The 17,754-nt window shown below is 39.3% G+C and overlaps 6 protein-coding genes across 6 annotated transcripts; 3 read left to right on the top strand and 3 right to left on the bottom strand.

The window, feature by feature from the left end:
* Nucleotides 1-234: 234 nt before the first annotated feature.
* AHA1 (Aha1p) lies at nt 235-1,320 on the top strand (the record flags this gene model as incomplete). Its single annotated transcript, XM_445901.1, has 1 exon — nt 235-1,320. One exon carries the CDS (start codon nt 235-237, stop codon nt 1,318-1,320), a length of 1,086 nt encoding a protein of 361 aa, XP_445901.1.
* A 1,546-nt stretch (nt 1,321-2,866) lies between these two features.
* ADR1 (DNA-binding transcription factor ADR1) lies at nt 2,867-7,366 on the top strand (the record flags this gene model as incomplete). Its single annotated transcript, XM_445900.2, has 1 exon — nt 2,867-7,366. One exon carries the CDS (start codon nt 2,867-2,869, stop codon nt 7,364-7,366), a length of 4,500 nt encoding a protein of 1,499 aa, XP_445900.2.
* Nucleotides 7,367-7,674: 308 nt separating this feature from the next.
* RAD9 (chromatin-binding protein RAD9) lies at nt 7,675-10,875 on the bottom strand (the record flags this gene model as incomplete). The annotated part of the gene is made up of 1 exon (XM_445899.1): nt 7,675-10,875. One exon carries the CDS (start codon nt 10,873-10,875, stop codon nt 7,675-7,677), a length of 3,201 nt encoding a protein of 1,066 aa, XP_445899.1.
* A 476-nt stretch (nt 10,876-11,351) lies between these two features.
* SPR28 (septin SPR28) lies at nt 11,352-12,554 on the bottom strand (the record flags this gene model as incomplete). Its single annotated transcript, XM_445898.1, has 1 exon — nt 11,352-12,554. The coding sequence occupies one exon, from the start codon at nt 12,552-12,554 to the stop codon at nt 11,352-11,354; it is 1,203 nt and encodes a 400-aa protein (XP_445898.1).
* A 631-nt stretch (nt 12,555-13,185) lies between these two features.
* On the bottom strand, nt 13,186-14,460 carry MFB1 (Mfb1p; the record flags this gene model as incomplete). Its single annotated transcript, XM_445897.1, has 1 exon — nt 13,186-14,460. The coding sequence occupies one exon, from the start codon at nt 14,458-14,460 to the stop codon at nt 13,186-13,188; it is 1,275 nt and encodes a 424-aa protein (XP_445897.1).
* A 399-nt stretch (nt 14,461-14,859) lies between these two features.
* Nucleotides 14,860-16,821, top strand: GTB1 (Gtb1p; the record flags this gene model as incomplete). Its single annotated transcript, XM_445896.1, has 1 exon — nt 14,860-16,821. One exon carries the CDS (start codon nt 14,860-14,862, stop codon nt 16,819-16,821), a length of 1,962 nt encoding a protein of 653 aa, XP_445896.1.
* Between the last annotated feature and the right edge of the window lie 933 nt (nt 16,822-17,754).

The raw sequence follows: 17,754 nt of genomic DNA, 5'->3' as shown, positions 1-17,754 counted from the left end.
GCAAGTAAAATAACATAACACGAGCAATAAGGGGACGAATGTTCTAGAACCCAGAAACTGGCTACGAGAGCTGTGGGTATGGATTCTTTCGAGATGGCCTGCGGGAGCAGTGCGCGATGCTTTTGGGTAAGGCATATATATAGACAACGTAGTCAGGTCAATTGTACATCAGGCAATTGCAAGTCAGTCCAGTTCCACAAAGGCACAACACAACTATTGCATCTGACTAGTAAAATGGTGGTACACAATCCTAACAATTGGCACTGGGTCGACAAGAACTGTCTTGGCTGGGCGCGTGAGTATTTCCAGGAGAAGCTGGTGGGTCTTGCTGCTCAAGAAGGGGACTGCCAGCTGAGCGTCACGTCTGTGAAGACTGTAGACGGTGACTGTGAAGTCAGCCAGCGGAAGGGTAAAGTGATTTCGCTGTTTGACTTGAAGATCGTGCTTGCCTATGACGGTGAGCTTGCCGGTGACAAGTTCGAAGGCACCGTGAGCGTTCCTGAAGTTGCCTTCGACAGCGATCCCGAGGACTACCAGTTTGTCGTGACGATATTCCAGGAGACCAGCAAGCTGAATGAGCGGGTGAAGCCGTTGATCCGCGAGCGTCTAGTGCCTCAGCTGCGTTCTGCGTTCCAGCAGTTCGGTCCGGACCTACTCACGACACACAGCAGCGATATCCAAGTGGGTGCTGATCAAGTGAGCAGCACCTTCACCAGAGCCAACCAGGAGGCCAGTGTTCCGGTCGCGGGCGCTTCTCAGGCAAAGGCACCGGCATCTGCACAGTCTACAGCGAAGTCTTCAACGCAAGTGCAGAAGCCCGTGGAGAAGGCCACTAGCGGTGCGAGTGCGTCTAAGCCAGGCACAACTTCTAGAGTGGTGAACACCAGCTCGATGCACCTGGAACCCAGCTTCAACGTCCCTGCGGCTGAGCTGCAGCGCACATTCCTGGACAGGATGCGTCTGCAGCAGTTCAGCAGGTCGGAGTTGCGCATGCTACACTCCGGTTCCGGTTCCGGCGCTGGCGGCGAGACCCTTGGCGAAGGGGACGAATACGAGTTGTTTGGTGGCAATGTCCGGACCCGCGTAGTCTCCGTAGGCGACAGCAGCATTAAGCTGCAGTGGCGTCTGAGCGACTGGACTCCGGAGTGGTTCAGCGAGCTCTCCATTGAGTTCCACGAGAGCCAGGAGTACCACGAGACCAAGCTAAAGATCACCTGGGACAAGATCCCGGTAGGCCAGGAGGACCGTGTGCGCCAGAACTTCGAAGAGTACTACGTGCGTGCCATCAAGCTCACTTTCGGGTTCGGCGCCGTACTCTAAGAACTTACTGGAGCTCTGGGCTTCCAGCAAACTATATATAGATCTAAGTACGTCTGCTTCCCGCTCTAGGGGAAGTCTATTTTCATTCAATAAAGTATAGATACGTTTTCCCGCAAATGGAAAGATTTCCGAAGAAGATTCTGCACGTACTTTTCTCTTCTAGCGTTCGCTGTGCTGCAACGAAGGCGTAGCACAAGCCCTTAAAATTATGGGGAGGGGGGAAGAAGGGTACATTCACATGCACTGGGCCCCCCTCCAGTTAGATCTGTGCCAGTGAATTTCTCTACTTTTCAAGGAAAGTGTCAAAACTTGAGAGATGGCCCACTCCAAGGCACAGAAAATGAAGCAGCGAACAGGGTTTTTTTCTCTGCTGGCCTCTGCGCATTTTTGACGTTATACAAGGCTCAAATTAAAGCTTTCACGGACTTTCTCAGAGCAACTCGTACAAGGCCCAAGCACAGACGCAGTGCCCATAAGGGAATCCACCGAGTACTGTCTGCAAGGAAACACCCGTGCAAAACGCTGGAACTTAAACCTATCAAAAGAAAAGAAGAGCGATGGACGATGGGGCGAATGACGCCACTGACCGCTACCAGACAGCAATACAAGCACAACGGTTGCTGGGACAATCAGGCTGCCCAACGCCCACGCTTTCCTTTCGCCCGCTCATACCAACCTTAAAACCAGCGCCCCCCTCCCCTCACAGTCTAGAACTTAGTGGCTCTCTTGCACTCGTGCCAACTTCTTCACACAAGCGCTACCCGCCCAACACAAGATAACCGCCAAGCACAGGGAACACAAGGAGTCAAGAGCCGGTTGCAGCCTGGAGTCACTCCCCACGCGAAATGACTAACGCTGTACTCAGCGGATTGGCACAAAAATGAAAATGCACTAAAACAATCGCACAACGCGCATGCTCTGCCACGACCCCCCTCCGTTCTATCCGTCTCTCTTTCTACTAGCTTTGCCAGTGTAGCACCTGCACGTCTATCTGTGCATGTGCCATTTACACAAGCACTCGGAGCCCACCAAGCACCAGAGATACCTGCGCAGAGAGCTCGAGCCCGCTTGGGAAATACGAAATTCCCAGCGTTCCAGGTACGGGCATTTCTCTGTTTTTCACGGCTTTTTCGCATCAATTTTTTGATAGATCCTCTGGGGAGTTGCCAGTGGGACTCAGCTGAAGCTCACACCGGTGGATGGGGGGATGAGCGAATCCCCAGGGAAAGCTGGAAAAACTCCAGCCGTGCGCTGGCAGTATAAATAGGGGACTGTTTCTTTCCCCCCCATGCCCTTGTCGAAGACGGTTCCAATACAGTGAGCATAATCTCAAGCACAATTTCAAGCACAATTTCAAGCACAATTTCTAGCACAATTTCAAGCATAACTCTAAATAAAAGCTTTGACTTTTGAGGAAATTGGAAAAATAAGCAAGGATTTTTGGTTGACGTTGACTTGGAAATTTGCTATAATAAGATTAAAAAGATTTAAGATCACAAGTACCACTAAACTAACCTGCATGATAGCGACGACGCACACATATTAAATGGCGCAGACTATGGAGTTAAACGCACACATGAGCTCAAAGGTGAACAAGGAGCTGCCTTCCATTCCGGAGCACCTGAAGTACAAGGGTTTCACGCCGAGCGGGAAACCCCGGCTTTTTGTGTGTCAGACATGCACAAGGGCGTTTGCCCGGCAGGAGCATCTGACCAGGCACGAGCGCTCACACACGAAGGAGAAGCCTTACTGCTGTGGAATTTGCGACAGGCGCTTCACAAGAAGGGACCTGCTGCTGAGACACGCACATAAGGTGCACGGGGGCAACTGTGGGGAGAGTCTGTTACGGAAGAAGAGAAGCAAGAGAATGTCCTCTAAGCAGATGTCGAACTCGAACGGCCCTTTGCAACAGTCACCGGGCTCACTTCCCACTGAAAACCACAGTAATGACAAAATAATCGCCAATGGAGACCCACTGGTGGCATTTGAAGCAGGAAGCACAGATGTTAATTCCAGAAAGAGGAAGAAAAAGAACGAATTTTTGGAGAGAACCAAAAAAATGGCTACGCCAACCCTTATGAGAAGAGCATCATTCAGCGCCCAGTCTGCAGAGAATTATGCTAAACCGCTAGGCAGGTCCCAAATGCGCGGGCCCGCAAGGAGACCGTCTTCCCGTTTGACAAATGTCTCTAACAGCAGTAGTCTCACTAACGCTAATGCTCATAATAGTAATAGCATGTTTCCCGAGTTGAATACTCACCACCCGGTCGATAATGTGGAATTTTCAACACCGCAACTTTTACCAGTCGATTTCGGGAATGCACTAACCTTCAATGAAATGGATTTTTTCTCTCTCGATGAAGAGAATGAGGGCTCTGTAGATTTCAGCATAGAAGACTTCAACAGCTTTCAATATCAAGGAGGTGAGAATAACAAAACCCTTAACGAAGCAAATAACGGACCACATGTACATAATAAAGTGGATGAACAAGCAGTAGATTTTGACTTCTTAAAATCTCCGTTCAATAAATATAATGATCCTCTATCCTCAGATGTTCATCTAGACGTGGATGACAAACCTCGCAATAATATTCCAAGAATAAATGAAAACTCTATCTTGGACCAATTTCACAAAAATTTATTATATTCCTCATCATCGAACCCAGAGATTTCTCGAAGTGAATCCTCTCCAAGCTCTTCTGTGACAATGCCAAATGAGTTACCTGACTTGAATAATCATGTTCCAATTACACAAGGAGGTGCAGGCACACCTGGATATTCACCATTTTCAGTTAATAGTTTTGGTAGGGAAAATACCTCTCAAAAAAGTAAGACCAACGGAAAGTCTTCGGGACTAGCAAATAACAATAACAATATTCTACATACAAAGTCATTGTTTACTCACCACAAAAGGAATAATGAGAGCCTCAAAGAAGCAACTCTATCAGGCTCAACCGAAAATTCACCTCATGAGAATGGATATGGTGATTATTCCAATGTTGATAAACTCATTAATACGACAACCACACCAGGTTTTGTAGCTACTAGTGTAAGCCCAAACAAAATATCATCTCATCTGCATGGCCAACACAGTGACTACTTGCCAAATGAGGTTGATTCGAATCCAGAAGTATTTGATGACAATATTTCACCGAAGCAAGGTGATTATAACACAAAACCAAGTTATATTGATAATATTCAAAAATTAACCAGCAGAAAAAATTCATTATTTGGTAATATTTATAATAAGAGTCCAGCTGAAATTCTGAGAAAGGAATCAGCCACACCTGATACACATTCTGTTACACCTCAATACATCACCGAAATAAATGAAATTACGAGTTTTAATAAGGATTTGCAATCTATATTCAATGATTTCATGAAAGAGGAAGAAAAAGACATTATATATGGGAAGCAGAATGGTGATCTATTCAATTTATTGGTTAATGGTGAAGGTACCAAAACAACAAACAACCTTGGCGGTCAGTTACAAACTAATTTCAGTGAAATAGAAAATTTATCTGCCAATGGTCCTATTCATGATGCCAACAATAACTATACTTTCTATGGCTTAGATTATTTGGGGGCTGCAAATATAACTAAATCCTCACCACCTGAATCTGGATCAAATATGAAGAGATGTAAGCTATTTACAACAAAGTTGCGGATACTGTGTCACAGTGCATTAAAATTCTACGACCTGAACTGCTCAAATTCCACATTGTCCAAAAACTCCTCAGATACAATGCTTTTCTCAAAGCAAATTCTGTTACCAAGTGCTAATGAGCTTAATGAATGCATTAGCCTATTTCAAGAGAACTTTCTTTCTCATCATCCATTTATCCATCAAGATATTTTGAACCTTGATATTGACTCGTTGAGGAAGTACGTGTACGAAAACGAAGAGTTTAAATCAGAACTGGATGATTGTTGGAATATAGATTTTGACGGTAGCACAAACGTACATGACATACCTATAGGATCTAATAAGCAAGCAATGGGAATTGCTAGCTTGGTATGTTTACCGTTATTCATGGCAACTTGTGGCTCCATATATAAAAACGATAACAATTTTAAAACCATGGAACTTTATGAGGCTAGTAGAAGAGTACTGCATGTTTATCTAGAAACAAAAAAACAAGAACAGATTAGTATACAAAAGGATCCAACAGTGTCACTGATAATGAAAAGAAAGATGCAGAATCAACAGCATCATGTTTGGTTAATTCAATCACTAATACTAAGTATTATATTTGCCTTTTTTGCGGATTATTTGGATACAATAGACACGCAATTGGTTGTGAGACAGGTTGCTGCAATATGCTCTATCATAAAATCAAATATCTTGGCAGATATTACTTACTCTTCCAACCAAACATCTTCATTTGATAGTTCATTCAAGTATATTTTATATGAGACGAAGATTAGGACCGTATTAATGGCATACAAGTTTTCACAACTACTGACAATTTATTATAATATGGATTGTACAAGTTATTTTGATGAGCATACTGTAGAACAGTTAACAATTCCAGATGATGAATATAAGTGGCAAACACAGCGCTTATTTCAAGACAACAGTTTTATTGACGCAAACGTACCCATGACATCTTCACATTCAGCTGATAAATCTTCAGCAATTAATTTAAATCAGGGGAGTTCAAAATCCTTGCTAGAGCTTCAAAGCGGAGGTAAGTATCAAAAACAACATACTGTAAGCTTTAAACAGTTTTATGATAGTTTTGCTTTTAACAATAGAGGTCTGCATGCAATTCCTGAATACTTAGCCATTAATATGGTGCTTTATGAATACAGCATACGGAATCATTCAAAATTTCATGTATTTCTAACAAGACTGGATAACAAGAAGCTAGAAGCAAATATACCAGCACCTCCGTTCTTGGCAAATGAGGAACAAATGGCTTTTAGCGGCAAGAAAGCAAAAATTTTAATTAAAGACGCAATTGCTCTAAGGAACTACTTAATGTCAATGAAGGTTTTTAATGATGTTGATAAATCATTTGCCAACAAAATATGCAAGACAGGTCTGAAGGAAATTTTCTATGAATTTTTATATTCTGACCAAAATAATCTATTAACACATGGATCATATAATTTGATGACCGATTTTCTTATTGCTCTTAATTTTGCCATTAAGAATCTAACAAGACTAGTAAAATACAAACGGAAAGGGAGTGATGAACTCGAATTCGATAAGAACAAATTTTCCATTTTCAATCTACAAGCTTATTACTATGATTTCTTGACTGTCATTAAATTTATCATGGACTTTGAACGGACTCCTAATTTCAAGCTGTTGAGTATCTTCACCGAACTGAGAAAATTAGCGGATTGTGTTTTTATTCCACTTCTTAATGAATTTTATTCAATAGAGTTTACTCAGTATACAGCTGTGATCCCTGAACAGTCATTTAATAATAAGAAGGCAACTGATGACTTACCTCATATACTCGAAAGACTGGAAAAAATGATTGGAAATGTACTGGTGTATTCTTTTAATGATAATTCATTTCTCAATATGTTTGATGATAAAGTTCAGAATGAATTCCAGTTTAATCCTATGTCTAATCTACAACACTTTTTGAAATCACCCAAGATCAACGATAGCCAACTGATAAATTCGAATCGAGACGATGGTCAAAAGGAACATATCAACAACGGAGAACCTTTTGATGATACATCAATAAACCACACAAAATCGTCCGTTAATTTAGTATTGAGACATCAACAGCTTCAACAACAGCATGCCGAATCAACTGATAGCGATTCATCACTTCGAATGAGAACACACAAACAAGGCTTTGCTGAAAGGTATCAATTGTCAGCTAAATTTGCCAGTATTGGCAAGTGCGTCTTTAAGTTGGTAAAAGAAGATTTTTGCAATGCACATATTTTGGACAAAATGTCAAATGATTACTCAGAGCTTTGTAAACTTCTTGAAAAGGAAGTTTATAAGTTTGATCTATCTGGATTAGAGATTGATAGTAGGAAGGACAATCCTATTCATTACGATGTTAAGTTCTGAGATGCATACAGCTATGAACTAACATATTTTTAAAACTTGACGGTTTTATTTGATTATTATTTGCATGACGCTTTGTAACAATAATAAAAAATGCAGACAAGAATAAACTCGTATTATTTGGTTTGCTCATATGTAATTGAATACTAGAATCATCATTAATTCGTCATATTTGCTACTAAAATTATATAATTTATTTTATTTCTTAACCAATATTCCTTCTATAAGTGAAGTCACATTATTTGTTCATGAATACATGCCAATGTGAAAACCTCCAATAAAAATTACAAAAAGATCAGAGTTTAAGAGCTCTAACCAACTACTCTACTGAACCCATTGCTACCATTGATTATGGTTTGAATTAGCCACTCCTTTGATTCAATATTTATTGATAAGTAATCTGGAATGGCTTCTCTTTTCTGATTTCTTCTTAGCATATCTACAAGTTTATCGTCTTTTTCATTACTATTACAATTCACGAACAAAATGATATTATCTGTAACATTTATACCCTCATAGTCTCTTAACTCACCCAATAATCTAAAAATATTTTCTATTACAACTAGGCGCTGTTTTTTTGACAGTGTATTTTTTAATAGATCTGAATAATCCGAAATTGATGATGGAAAAATGTAACTGACATGAGCCGCACCAAGGCAGGAAAAGGCAAAATTCAAAAAATTATCTAATTGGGATGAACCTAGTACTATTATGGTATAATCACGGAGAATATTGGATCTATTTGAACACTGTTGGTTTAGTGAATATCCTTTTAGATAATTTCTTGTAAATTCAAATATGTTATTTGATATTATTACACCCAGCCTCTGGTCAGCTTCCGCCAGTCTCAAGCTCTCACCAGAGGGTAAAAGATAATTCCATAGTTGATTTATTGATGCATGAGATATAGACCCTACATCCTCAATGAATTTCCAGTGTATGGTGGGCCAGCCAAGGGCTAAGCATTCCAGGTACTTAAGGCTTCGTAAATGCCTTCGAGAAACCACACAAGCAAATGAACGCGTAAAGATGGGTGAATCATCTTTTGGTATTAATTCAGGCTGTATATTTTTCACAGTTATACCATATTTCTCTCTTATAATAGTATCATCAAATCTATTCTGGGCGCAATATTCAAAAACGCTCGAGAATCCCTCCTCAAGAACGAGTCCCCCAAGTTGTTCAATACGTTCTGTAAGTTCAGTAGAATTATCAGCTAAACTACTGAATACAAACAAAGCCTCGTTGTAGTTGTCATAATCATCATTTATCGTACACTCGGGCATTGAAGTATTGAATGATATATTGATCGGCACAATAGGTGAACTCCTTTGATCTTCTTTCGCTGTTTCGGATTTTAGCTTTGCTGGTGTTGAGCTCTCTATATATATAGCATTTTTGTTATTCTTGCGAGGTGATGTTCGACTAGAGCGCTTCCCACTACGTGAAGGTGTAGAAAGATCATTCCCTGGTTCAAGAGAGGGTGGATGACTAACTACGTGTATTTTGCTTCTTTTCATCCATTGCTCTATGGACATACATATGTCAGATATTGGCATCTCAAATACTTCCAATCCGAGCTTACCATTACCCGACAGTCTTTTCAAAAGCACATGGTCAAAACCTCTGACACATCGAAAGTCTTTACTGTTCTCAGATAGACATTTTAATGCAATAATCTCCCCTGTATATCCACCACAATCAACATGATCACCTATTAATAAATTCAAATAATAGACATCTCCAATGTTTACTTCAACTGTACCGGTTTTATGCCGAATTTGCGCTTTATTTCTTATGTAGTCAATTGATTCTATTCGACCTGGGTAAAACTTTAAGTTCGCATCATATTGATACCATACTGCATCTTCAAATATTATATCTTTGGGTTCTAGAGTACCCAAGTTTTGTACATTATCATTCTGAAGTTTTAACTTTTTAATCCATTCTTGTTTATACAGATTGTTAGAATTGATCTTATCTGGTTTGGCTAGACCTTCCTTTTCCGAGATCTTAGCTCGTTTGTTGCAAGGCGACTCATGATCGTTCGCATCATCTTCTGAAGAAGTTGCTAAAATATTTGCCGTCGCCCTTATCTGCTCAGTTTTGGATGATATATCTTGAGAGAAATTTCTTGTAGAATGATGTTGACTAATAGAATCATCCAATTCAGCCTCTTCCTCAATCTCTGGCAGTTCTTGGGTTTGTTCTCCATCACTTATAATATGCGACTCTTTGTCCTCTATTAGTTGGGTATCCCCATAAGTTTGCTCATAATCCTTGTTAGCAGCACTAATGACTTGCAGATAAACCTTCTGGTTATATGAAGAGTACTGAGTATCCAGATGCTGATCATTTTGACTTGATGTGATCTTAGTTCGAGGAACTTTCGATTTCGAAGGAGAGCTTGTACGTGGAACCTCTATAACGTTGTCATGTGATAAGAGTACGGAATTTAATGGTGTTGTTACATCTATGACAGATTGCGACGACATACCTGACTCATACCCAGTCTTGTAAACTTCTGGGGTTTTAGAGTCCAAAGAATTCTGTGAATTACTTGTAACGCCATTTTCCTTTATTAAACTAGTATCATGTTGTGTTGTATTGTCAAGCAACTCTGTTGATTGTGTCTCATTTTGACTACCCTGTATCCGCTGTGTGGCTGCTGCACTATTTGCTTCATTCTTATCGCTAATCCGAAATATGAATCTGCCATCTGATATAGTATTATATTGAGAGTGTTCATCAACTGCTGTAGTTTTTCCATTATTGGAGTTTTCGTTGTTGTTATCACTACGATGGCTACCAATGTGGCTAACTTCTTCAGCACCCAGTTGGGATGCATGATATGGATTAGCGGTCCCGTCTCTAAATGGAGAGGAGTTATTCAGAAACGGCTCACCAATTGGCAAAACGATCTCTTTCAAACCAGTACTCAATCTAGAATCATCAATAACAGTTTCTGTAGTGTCTTCAATGGCTGTTACATCATTTAATAAGTTTTTCTTTGCTGTGCTAGCTTTTGAGGGAGATAAATCTTCATGCATGACCATTCTTTGACTTATAGGTGTATCATCAGAATCAGAGTATTCAGAAGTTTCTAGTATTTTGTTCCTTCTTGGTGTTCTTTTATTCTTAAAGAAGTTGGCTATTTTCTCCAGATCAGGCGTTCTTTGATTGGATGCTTTCTTTAGTCCCAGTGGACTATACCTTTCATTGTCAACTATTATTTCGGCACTGCCATTACGCACTGGTGTTTTGAAAGTATCTATTGATTTCTTAGTTGATGTTACCGATCCGCTAAGCTGACCATTTCTGCCTTTAGCACTATCGAATATGTCATTTGTATTCATATATTTGATAGGATTAGATGAGTTGGAAATTATGCTGCTGCTTCCAAATCTATTGCAGTTACCCGTAGATGAATCTGAAATTTCATTAGCTTCCGGTTTTGTTATTATAGCATGTTGCAATGGTCTATCCTTGCCTATATTTTCTTTTTTAGACATACCACTCTAGATTGAAAATTTCTACCTGACATTTAGTGATTATACAGTTTACTTATTGAATTTGATATCTTATGATATGAAGCACCGCCAACTCATAGAATGCATAACAGAAATACAAATTTATGACCGAAATCATAAATTGCCTAGCAATGTTGCTATTTGAGGACTATTGTTTTCTGCACATCTTATCCATTGAAGCATTTATGAGTGGAAACGATCCAGTCATCGTACTTAGAAACTAATAGATGTATAGCATCATGTAAAGAAGAATGATCTGCTTACCTAAATCAATGTTATCCAAATAGAAAACAACATTGTTTGAGTTATACATAGAACTACAATTAATGAGATTAATGTGTGTTTTGCTATCCAGGAATGGACCATTTTAGAATCAAACACAATATTCCAATTTCTCGACTACAAATTGCAGACAATAGAGAATATATTATGATACCGGTTAAAGACTAATTATTGCTTTAAGGAATTGACGACATCGTAGACTTGCTTTGCTCAGAGTTTAATCTTGTCTCCAAGTCACGCAATTTTCTTTCATAATCAAGTAGCAATTGATCTTTTTCATCTATTAATTTGTTTGGTGATAACTTTGAGGAGTTATCACTCTGTTTAAAATGTAACCCGACAATTCTATGCATTGAATGGTGTATATCTTGTTGAATACTATTGCTTTCAACAATAGCTGATCGCCTTTCTAACAGTTTTCTAGCTCTGAAAGTCTCATATAGCACATTTTGCGTGAAATTTCTCAATTCCTGGACATGTGAGCCAAATAATATCCCCTTCAAATAAGCAAATTCAGAATTTGAAAAGTCTTCTACAATTAATTCACCCCAGCTATATTTCCTTATATGTAGCGTTTCAGCTGTCCATGGATGTACGTATTTAAGCTTACTACAAGTAGTTGCAAATGGAACCATTTCATTTATATTCTGTGAACGAGTATATTTGTCAAATGGATGCATATCATTATAAGAGAAGACATCACCTATTCTGTCATTCCCAAAATCATATATTTCTATATTATTATCCCTTAGCTGTCTCTTGATTATTTCTTTATTCGATACTAGTTCTGGCTGACTCAAAATATCAGCTTTTGTTAAAATTGGAATAATATTGACCTGCTTTTGAATTTTCTTTAAAACTTCAATATCAAAATCATTTAATCCTCTCATATTTGGCTTGATAAAATAGAGACACGCATGCGGTCTAGTATCTTCTATAATCCCGGTTCTATGTATTTTCTCTTCTTCAGCCAAATAATTCTCGAATTGGGTGTTAAGGTATGCTGAAATTGTCGCCGAAGTCCCAGAATTATCAAAATTATCACCAAATCCTTCCATAATAACTAAATCAAGTATCATAGGTGCGTTTATATGTGAACTGAGGTCTAAATGTTTCTTTATGATTTTTAATTTCTGTGCTATATGTGATCTTCTGGGATCACAGACTTCAACCGCTTGTGACTGCGTATAATCAGGATAGTTACAAAGATTTGCCAAAAAAGTCGATCTCCCTGATCCTCGTTCTCCTAGGATAAGTAAACAAAGATGTTCAGGTTTTTTTGCATTCTTTTTTTGTCTAAGCTGAATAGCATCTATGGTATGAGTACTTATTGGTCTGGGGAAGCGCGCAGCTGACCCAACACCATGTATAGTCGTCATTTAGGGATTAAGTATATAGACATTTCATCCTATCTTAGATTTTACAATCAAAATAAAATATACTATCGAGTCTGTTCCTTTAATGTGAGACCTTTTTGCAACTTCTCTACTATAAATAAATGAGAAATCCCTATTATGACACAAAATAAAAATAATGTGGAAAATATAATGTTTAAATAAACTTCTAACAATTATAATATAATATTATTATAATATATGTATTCCATGATTATCTCTTTAAATCTATATAATAAATATTTCAAAACTATTATTTTTATTATTATTACTATGTCCAAATTTTTACAAGAACACTAGAGAATTTTGATTAAAATGGCAATTTGATTCAATGATGATTTAAGTCTATTTCATCATCATTATCGTTATAATCATTATTGTTTATTATTAGTTCTATTATCATTTCTATTATTTTACTTAAAACTTGATTAATTTATTAACATGGTCATTAATTTATTGTCTTATAATACTGATTGAAGACTCTATTAGTTGCGAGTTCGTTATAATTTTATTCCATTTTAACTGGGTAAAGTTTGCTACACGATATAGTAACGTAATATTCTTGCAGCAATGTTTGTCTTCCAAATATCTTTGAAGGAATTATAACAATACCTGCTCAATACCCTACTTCTTCGCCATCATCAATTTTTTGATAACTAATTTTATTATCCGAAGTTATAATCATCTTTAGCTGACTTCTTTTATGCTTCTGTCTTTGCTGATGAGTCGATTCCAGGCATTGGCTTCTTTCTTTAACATTTGCAGAGTTCTTCAAAAGTTCCAGATCCTTTGAAGTGGCCTTTGATTCTAAAAATTTAGGTGATGCACTTCCTTCAAGCCTTTCTACTTCTTGGATATAACCATCTGATATTTTTCTAGTTTCAATTCCATCTTTTAACTGGAGCTCCGGCACAAAATCAAACATAGATTTGGAGTTTGACAAGCCGCCATATGACTTCACTTTCTTATCATTATTAATCGGCTGATTGATGTGAACGGTTTTTCGTATATTTTTTTTGGGACTGATTTCATTATTTTCTTTGAATAACAGTTTCTCGAATAAAGCTGCTTTGTCACGCACATGCTTTGAGTTTCGAAGCCTATCTAGGGAATCCGAAGAGGACGACAAAGAACTAGAACCAGTTGAAACTGTATCAGTATTCAACACTCCCTTGAACGGACTACTTGGCTCATCGTGAGCTTTCCACTCATTTTCCCCAAGTATTGGTTTTCCTGAAAATATTGAATCATCGGATGAGCGAGATTTATCAGATGTAGACGGAGACAACTCGCCAATGGTATACGTTTGATGTACTCTATCCTTTGTAGTGTGACTTCTGTCTACCATATTTTCGTCCTGAGAATCAACAACCGCTTTTATCCCTTGCAGTATTGACTGATAAGTTAGCGCATCTCTATTACTGATGATATCGGTAAAATTTCTCTTATCACTACTTATGCCATTATTGTTCTTGGTAATAATGATGTTTCCACTGCCGTCCACCTCGTCTATTCTTGAATGACTATAAGACCTTGTCTTTTTCCTATGTGGCTCTTCGTTCAAATTGAACTTGTTTTGGATATGTCTCAATGACTCAATGACAGAAACGTTATGTCTTGTAGTCATAGTCAACAGAAAATTCCTCTTCTGGTCTAAGATATCGAAAACATCTGTTACAAGTCTCCTTGTCCACCAGTTCGCACCATTAGAACCCTTGACTTTATTCCTGTAAATCAAATTCTCATTCGACAATGTCCGCAACATGCTGCAGGTACAGCTAACTGTCATTAAATCATGTGCCTCCAGATTCGAAAGGATATTAAATAGAATATTCAACGGCAGGTCGGTAAGGCTGCTGGGCCTCATGTACTGCAAGATATCCTCATCCATAAGCTCGAAATACTGTTAACGATGTTTGTACAATCTTCGGGGCCAAACGAAATGCAACACTAGCTAAAAAAAAATTCCAAACAGAAAAATAGGTATAGATACCGATCTCTTTCCTTTCAAACTAAGTTATGCCGATACACTTCGGCTTATCCAACAGTGTTTATCTATTAGCTTACTATTATCTAAGTTTGTGGTCTTTTGACGTTTGTTTGTTTGTTTTTGTCACTTTGCCATTTCCCGAGGGCATCGGGCTTTCGAAAAAGGTGAAACTTGCCAAACTGATGTATAAGACTTACGGGCTCACAATGCAATTATATTCTGTTAGGCAAGGAACTTATGAGAGATTGGCATTCAAGAAGTTGATCTCAGTGGGAAATAGTGTACTCGTAGTAGGAAATAATGAGGGTTAGTTGTTTGCTAAGTGCGTTGATCGTGCTTTCTCATGCAGATGCTAGCGTCGACGTTATTGGTGTTCCTAAGGATTTACAAAGTGCTTATAAGGCTGACGGTAAAGGTAAATGGAGATGTCTTAACGATAGCTCTATTGAGATAGACTTTTCACGTGTTAATGACGGTGTATGTGATTGCCCCGACGGATCAGATGAGCCCAGCACTGGTGCCTGTGGAGAATTGACAGAGTTTTATTGCCAAAATGAAGGTTTTATCCCAAGATACATCTCTGGAAGTAAAGTCGGGGATGGTATTTGCGATTGTTGCGATTGTTCTGATGAGGTCAATACTCCACAAACTAGTTACCGTGGCAGAACTTGCCAGGAATTAAAGAAGCAATATGAAGATATTTTGCAGCAAGAACGTCTAAATTACGAGCAAGGGCTGAAGGCATTGAGCCAAAAATTTGAGATTAAAAAGATCGATAGCAAGGAAAAGCAATTGAAGAATATCGAAGATCTTGACAAACAATTAAGTAAAACAAAGGATAAGTTACAAAAATCAAAAGCAAGATACGAGAAGGAGAAGCAATTCTATGTGGAAAAAGTCAAACTAAATGACCCAATTGCCTTCGAGTTGCAAAAGATTGATATGAATCAACTTACAGCTGATCTGAACTCAACATTTGCAACTGTTATTCAAGCAGCTTCTGCTTTCCAAGATATCACAAAGATTCTGGACGATTTATCCATTGGTTATACAAGATCATTGAATGATAAAGTTGTCAATGAGAATGTGAAAAAATATGATGCCATGATTAATAGCAAGGAATTCGATAGAGCAACGATTAGTAGTAAAGTCGAAACTGAATTACATGAACAATTACTGGACTACTTTGTCAAAGAGATCCCTAGACTGGTGTATGATAAGAAAAGTGATGAAACCAATCCTGAGTATGTTATCAGGAAAGCTGGATTTGTGAAGGCTCTGGTTTCAGGGAAGACATCTTACAGTAACGAAATTGTCAACAAGGGAGTGCGTAAGTTTATTAAAGTCATGGACACGGTAGCAAGCAACTATAACGTTAATTTTCAGGATCGGAAAGTGATTGAAGCTGCAGCTGCGTACCATGATTTCCTGGGTAAGTATGAGAACCTCTTGAATGGGAACACAAAGTTCACAGTCCCCGATAAACTTATCGAGAATATAGATACAATTATCAAGATTGTGGAGACGCATGCTAAGGATATCCTGTCGGGCAACCTTCACATTGAAGGTGGAGAATCTGGTCCATCTGAATCAAGTTTGGAAGAGCTGAACCAATTGAGGAAACAGCTCAAGTCGCATGAGAAACAATTGCATAGTTTAGAAGAGAAAGTCAAGGGATTAGAACTAGAGAAACAACAATCCGTTTTGGCACGTGAAAATGCTACATTATTAGCATTTCAGAACATTCTCGAGCAATTGAACGCCCATAAAAGTGGTTGTGTTTCAAGCAAGGTCAATGAGTACAGCTATGAGATATGTATTGAGCGTGACTTGAATGGAGAGTTAACTGGGATGCTAACCCAGCGCTCCTTGAATGATCCCATGCGTGTGGTTCGTATAGGTAGCTTTACTGGGTTCAATACCTTAAACGAGCACGAATCTCAGGCCAAGCACCAAAGCCACCTGTCCGCGAAGTATCCTGATCTGGACGTGAGACATCTCCGCAACGAAAGACTCAAAATGGTGAATGGCTCGATCGAGGACGAATTCGAGTACCTGTACGGTGACGAGCTCGACAACATGGACCTCCCCATCGTGCTCGGATTTACGCGCGGTGAGAAGTGCTGGAACGGACCCAGTCGTGCCGCCGAAGTATCGCTCAGATGTGCTCCAGAGTTCAACATCGAGGCTGTCACTGAGCCTACCAAGTGCTACTACAATATTGTGCTTGCCGGACCACTGGGCTGTGTCCCTCGTACTTAGACGTAATTTAAATATATTTTCCTATTTACCACAAGCATATAGTAATCAAGCATGTTTACGAACAATCTTCAGTATCGGTCGTTTAAGCACATGGTGACTCAGTTGGCTTGCCATCAACTGCAAAAAGCCTCATCCGCCATCCCAGACCAATTCACTTAAGGCCAATTGATGCCTTCCAGTGCCCATCACAACGAAACGCGAAAAAATGAGAGTAATCGCGGGACAGAGAACTCTTCGAATCTTCCGAGAATGTGGCTTGAAATGGGTCTATCCACTGTATATTAGCCCTGTAAAAAATGAAAAATTGCTAAATGCTAAATGATCACAGACATACACGCAGCAAACCAATACCAGGGCTTCCCGTTCCTATTAGAGATATGTATAGCACCGCTTTGGGCGGTGTTATAATGCTTGGTGTTAGCCCAATGGAAAGTAGCGCACAGCAGTAGAAGCAAAAGCACGACGGACCACACAGGAGAAGGGAGTAAGGGGGTCTACGAGTGTATCTGTGTATCATTGGCTGGTACTGAGAACCCGTGGGGAATCAGCTTTCAGGAGAAAATGCGAGACTATTCTCTCTTGTTAAGCTCTACTCCGTTTCTCCGGAGTACAGAGCTTGGAAAGGGAGTGCCTCTGCCCTGAGTCGCAGTGGACCGCAGTGAACGCAGTGGATCCAGTGGATTCTCTGCAGCATAGTAAATGTTATAGATAGGAGAAACAGCCGTACCGACTGCTCTGTGTTGAGCCTTCCTATTCCTAATCCACCCTCGTCGCCCCCTTTTCTTCTAGGACCCGAGAAGAAATACCGCAAAGGAGTCTCCAGTATTTGCAGGAAGCCCTTGCCATGAGATGCCCAGAGATCCAAGCAGGGGATAGCAATCAAATTAAGAGAAAATCATTTTCCTGATCAAGAGATGCTCTCAGTGTAAGCCG

Source organism: Nakaseomyces glabratus, chromosome E (assembly GCF_010111755.1).
Source record: "Nakaseomyces glabratus chromosome E, complete sequence".
Taxonomy (NCBI): domain Eukaryota; kingdom Fungi; phylum Ascomycota; class Saccharomycetes; order Saccharomycetales; family Saccharomycetaceae; genus Nakaseomyces; species Nakaseomyces glabratus.
Note: the sequence above shows the minus strand (reverse complement) of the source record. Positions and strands in the feature narration are given on the sequence as shown.